Raw genomic sequence first — 5,977 nt, 5'->3', positions numbered from 1 at the left:
GACTCTGCTGAGAATTAAAGGCACCATACCTCTTTATGCCAATGGGTAGCTGTGGGCTAACAGGAGCCACCTGCTGGGTTTCATCCTCATGGAAACTTGATACTGATTACACCCTCCTCCTGAGACCTGGGCCTGCCTGGTATAGGAAAATCTGAAATCTGATTGAGGTCAATCATTTCTGGGTACACCCTCTTCTTCTTCTTCAAAAAAGGTTCCATATAGGCAGGGCAAGAACCAGGACAACAGCTGAAAAATTCTGATAGTATGCTAGAGACTAGAAAAAGTTGAACTGAACACCAAAGAACAGATAGAGAACAAAACCAAACAACAAGAAAACCCTAGGTAAAAGAGTGAAAATGACTTCTAGAATAAACTAATCAAGAAAAACAGATGTCTAGAAACCAACAAAAAATTACAAGTCACACTAGGGAAAAGGAAGGCATGGCCCAGTCAAAGGAACAGACTAACACTTCAAACATGATACAGGAGTTGAAACAACTAATTAAAGATCTTCAAACAAACATGATAAATAAATTCAAAAATCAAATCAATGAGTAGAGGGAAGATATGGCAAAAGAGATGAAGGATATAAAGAAGACACTGAGTGAACATAAGGCAGAACTCAAAGGTTTGAAAAAACAATTGGCAGAACTTATGAGAATGAAAACAAAAAAGAAGAGATGAAAAACACAATGGAGACACACAACAGCAGATTTGAAGAGGCTGAAGAAAGGATTCATGAAACAGAAGACAGGACATCTGCAAGCCTAGACAAAAAAGAACAGAAAAGGAAAAGAATGGGAAAATACAAGCAGCATCTCAAGGGACTGAATGACAACATGAAGCGCATGAATATATGTCTCATGGGTGTCCCAGAAGAAGAAGAGTAGGGGAAAAGGGCAGAAACAATAATGGAGGAAATAGTCAATGAAAATTTCCCGTCCCTTATAAAAGACATAAAATTACAGATCCAAGAAGCGCAGCATGCCCCAAACAGAATAAATCTGAATAGACCTACACCAAGACACTTAATAATCAGATTAGCAAATGTCAAAGACAAAGAGAGAATTCTAGAAGCAGCAAGAGAAAAGCAATCCATCACATACAAGGGAAACTCGATAAAACTATGTGGGGATTTCTCAGTAGAAACCATGGAGGTGAGAAGGCAGTGGTATGATATATCTAAGATACTGAAAGAGAAAAACTGCCAACCAGGAAGTTTATATCTGGCAAAACTTACCTTCAAATGTGAGGGAGAGTTTAAAATATTCTCAGACAAACAGACAATTAGACAGTTTGTGAACAAGATACCTGCTCTACAGGAAATACTAAAGGGAGCACTACAGACAGATAGGAAAAGACAGGAGAGAGAGGTTTGGAACACAATTTTGGGTGAACAAAGATGACTGTGAGTATGGTTGAAAGAGGAAGGTTAGGAGCATGTAAGACACCAGAAGGAGAGACAGAAGATAAAGACTGGGACTGTATAACTTAGTGAAACCAAGTGTGGTCAATGATTGTGACAAAAGGTACAAATATGTTTTTACATGAGGGAGAACAAGCGAATGTTAAAAAGGAGGTGGTACTGAGGAAAAAATACAATCAATGCAAACTAGAGTTCAAAGTTAACAGTAACATTGTAATATGCTTCCTTTAATTGTAACAAAAGCAATATACCAAAGCTAAATGCATATAAGAGGGGGGGATATAAGGGAGGGGTATGGGATTCTTGTCATTGATGCTGTTTTTAGACCTTTTTATTGTATTTTATTTTAATTTTCTTTTTTTTTCTATTGCTTTTTAGCTGTATTTTTTTTTCTTTTTCTTTTTCTTTTGTCTTTTTGCTTTTTTGCCTCTTCCCCTTTCTTTGTGGAAGAAATGGAAATGTCCTTATATAGATAATGGTGGTGAATGCATAACTACATGATTATACAGGGAACCACTGATTGTTTACTTAGGTTAGAATGTATGATGTGTGAATAAAAGCATCTAGAAATAAACAGAGGGATACAAGTGCTGGAGGAAATGTGGAGAAAGGGATGTACCTAACCACCATTGGTGGGGAAGTAGAATGGTGCAGCACATCTGGAGGGCAGTACTGTCGTTCCACAGGAAGCTAAGCATGGGGTTGTTATATGGTCCTGAAACCCAGTTATTGGGTATTCACTTGGAAGAACTGAAAAGAGGGACACAAATGGACATTTGTACAGTGGCGCTTATGGTGTCAGTATTCATGATTGGCAGTGGATGCAGGTGGCCTAATGGTACTTCGACTGATGAACAGAATGGTGAACTATGGTGTATACGTATGATGGAGTATTAAGCTGCTACAAGAAGAAGTTAAGTTGTGGGGTGAATGGACATTGAGGATAGTATGTTTGGTGAAATAAACCAGAAATGAAAAGAAAAATATTATAATGCCTCACTAATATGGACTAACTATAATGTGCAAACTCTGAGATCTGAGCCTGAGAGCACAGGTTATCAGGGGAAGGCTTATTGTAAGGTTCCTAGATTGTAAGCTTTTATAGCAGTTACATCTATTCCTGAGTTGTAATGGTTACTTATAAATTCTGAGATGCTAAGCTCTTTTTGTATAACCTTTCCAGTCCCTGGAACTTTGGGCATCTGTGTGATACCTGAGACTCAGAGCCAGAGCCTGGCAGCTATGAATGTCAGCATTACCCCATACAGCAAATGTTAAGGAGTCTGAAAAAAGAGATCAGACTTCAGTTAGAGATATGAACAAAATGGACTTGGTTAGCACATTGGTAAATCAGACTAAAGGGTAAAGCACAATATTGACAGTGTTTTTAAAACTTCAACTTCTGTGTGAGACCAAAGAAGAGATATTCATTAGGTGAAAAATCTGTATTGTTTGTAACACACTACAAAACTTAACTTGTATGGTCAGTTCATTCAAGCAACATAATTACATGGAACACTGAATACAGAGTGAAATCTGGTTGGTTTGTACAGGCTAGTGTGAAGCCCCAACACATCCCAGAGTAACCTGGGCAGAGGATAAAAATGTATTTGCAAAGCCCCCTTGAGGGACTGGTGGGAAATGTGGAAATATTAAATTTATTAAATTTATTAAAAATGTGCTGGTTTGGATGTATTATGCCCCCCAAAACACCATTATCTTGAATGCAGTCTTGTGTGGGCAGGAAACGTATTGATGTTGATTGGGTTGGAGACTTTTGATTGGATGTTTCCGTGAAGATGTGATCACTCAGTTGAGGGCGAGATCTTTCATTGGATAATTTCCATGGAGGTGTGGCTCTCCCCATTCAGCATGGGCCTTGATTAGTTTACTAGAGCACTACATAAGCTCAGACAGAAGGAGCGAGCTTGCTACAGCCAAAAGGGACACTTTGAAGAATGCACAAGAGCTGAAAGAGGAGCTGCAGATAGATGAGAGACAGCTTGAAGACAGCCTTTGACAGCAGACTTTTGCTCTGGAGAAGCTAAGAGAGGAAAAACACCGCAAGAGCAACTAACAGTGACATTTTTGAGGAACTGCAGCCTAGAGAGGAACGTCCTGGGAGAAAGCTATTTTGAAACTAGAACACTGGAGCAGACGCCAGCCACGTGCCTTCCCAGCTAACAGAGGTTTTCCGGACACCATTGGCCATCCTCTAGTGAAGGTACCCAATTGCTGATGACTTACCTTGGGCACTTTATGGCCTTAAGACTGTAACTGTGTAACCAAATAAGCCCCCTTTATAAAAGCTGATCCGTTTCTGGTGTTTCGCATTCTGGCAACATTAGCAAACTAGTAGAACACTGGGGAATTAATGATATTCTCACAAGCATTGGGAACTACAAATTTGGAAATCTGAGCCCTCAATCTTGGAGCTTGCCCTTATGAAGTTTGTTGTGCAAAGGAGAAGCTAAGCCTACCTAAAGTGGTGCCTAAGAGTCACCCCCAGAGAATCTCTTTTGTTGCCTCTCTCTCTAAGCAAACTTTGCAGGTAAACTCACTGTCCTCCCCACTACGTGGGACATGATTCCCAGTGATGTAGGTCTCCCTGGCAATGTGGGATATGACTCACAGGGATGAGCTTGGCCCTGGCGTCACGGGATTGGGAAAGCCTTCTTAGACCAAAAGAGGGAAGACAAATGAAACAAAATAAAGTTTCAGTGGCTGAGAGATCTCAAATAGAGTCGAGAAGTCATTCTGGAGGTTATTCCTATGTATTATATAAGCATTCCTTTTTAGTTTTTAGTGTATTGGAATAGCTGGAGGGAAATACCTGAAATTGTTGCACTGCAACCCAGTAGCCTTTATTCTTGAAGATGATTGTATAATTATATAGCTTACATTGTGTGACTGTGTGATTGTGAAAACTTTGTGGCTCTCACTCCCTTTATACAGTAGAAAAATGAGGACAAAAAGTAAGTGAATAATAGGGAGGGATGGAGGTATGGGATGTTTTGGGTATTCTTTTTTTACTTTAACTTTAATTCTTATTCTTTTTTGTGTGTGGTAATGAAAATGTTCAAAAACTGATTGTGATGATAAATGCACAACTATATAATGGTGCTATGAACTATTGATTGTACACTGTGGATGACTGTACAGTATGTGAATATATCTCAATAAAATTGAATTTAAAAAGCCACAGTAATCAAAACACCATTGTACTGGCACAAAGACAGCCATGTATACAAATGGAATTGAACTGAGAGCTCAGAATCAGACCTCAAATTGATGACCAACTGATTTTTGACACAGTGGCAAAGACCACTCAAATGGGAAAGAATAGTTTCATCAACAAATGATGCTGGGAGAACTGGATCTCCATTTACAAAAAAAAAAGGAGGAGGACCCCTACCTTACACCATGTACAAAAATCAACTTAAAATGTATCAAAGACCTCAATATAAGAGCTATAACTATCGGTCTGGTGGCTGCGGAACGCAGGTGGGTAGGTGTGCCGGGCTACGCCACCCCCGGTCTCGCGGCTTTGCCTCTCTTCCCCCATCCCCTTCCACCCCGAGCCAAGATGCCGCAGTACCAAACGTGGGAGGAGTTCAGCCGCGCGGCCGAGAAACTCTACCTCGCCGACCCTATGAAGGCACGTGTGGTTCTCAAATATAGGCATTCTGATGGAAGTCTGTGTATTAAAGTAACAGATGATTTAGTTTGTTTGGTGTATAGAACAGACCAAGCTCAAGATGTAAAGAAGATTGAGAAATTCCACAGTCAACTAATGCGACTTATGGTAGCCAAGGAATCCCGCAGTGTTGCCATGGAAACTGACTGAATGGTTTGAAATGAAGACTGTCATGTTCTTAGGAAGTAAATAGATAATCTTTTGAATTTGAGGAAGTGTTGGGACAGAAAATGCTTTATGTAACTAAGTGGGATATTCAAAGGCCGAGAGATCGTTTTTTAATGTTTACTTTAGAGAGCTAGGAATGTAAATACTTTCAATTAGAAAGCCTCTGTTTATTTTTGGAAATTAAACATGAAATACATCTATCTTAGAAACTTTGTGCAGATAATTTGATGTTAGGCAAAATATATAATTATTTCTTTGGTAAATTTGTATCAGTAATTTGAAAAAGAAGTTAAGAGAAGCCAATCTTCCTTAATTTACTTCATCTGTCTTTAAAAGAAAATTAAATGTAGCCATTTTACTGGATCGATAATTCTTTTGGAGCATAAAAATTTGTGCTGTTGATGACCAGTAAGTAGATAATATGGTAAATGGGATTAACTATGCATAGTAATACACCTAATTAAGTATAGTAGTGTAGTATCAATTATATCTAAAGGAATTTATGAATTACAAGTATTCCTTTACCTTAAACTTTCCAGATTTAAACTGTATTTTTGACTGTAAGGTATTTATAGTATCCTTAGCACACTGAACTGTAATTTATTTGAAACCAGTTTTCAGTGATCAGAAATAACTGCAATTACTTTGAATGCATGAACTGAATGATGGTCACTAATGACTGAAAT

At 38.7% G+C, this 5,977-nt stretch overlaps 1 protein-coding gene across 1 annotated transcript; it reads left to right on the top strand.

Moving 5' to 3' along the window:
- The first annotated feature begins 4,952 nt into the window (after positions 1-4,952).
- On the top strand, positions 4,953-5,350 carry LOC119538103 (signal recognition particle 9 kDa protein). Its single transcript, XM_037840849.1, has one exon. The coding sequence runs from the start codon at positions 5,013-5,015 to the stop codon at positions 5,271-5,273; it is 261 nt and encodes an 86-aa protein (XP_037696777.1). The 5' UTR covers positions 4,953-5,012; the 3' UTR covers positions 5,274-5,350.
- Positions 5,351-5,977: the final 627 nt, after the last annotated feature.

This window comes from Choloepus didactylus, chromosome 6 (assembly GCF_015220235.1).
Source record: "Choloepus didactylus isolate mChoDid1 chromosome 6, mChoDid1.pri, whole genome shotgun sequence".
NCBI classification, from domain to species: domain Eukaryota; kingdom Metazoa; phylum Chordata; class Mammalia; order Pilosa; family Megalonychidae; genus Choloepus; species Choloepus didactylus.
The sequence above is the reverse complement of the archived record's forward strand: the minus strand, read 5'-3'. Positions and strand labels throughout refer to the sequence as shown.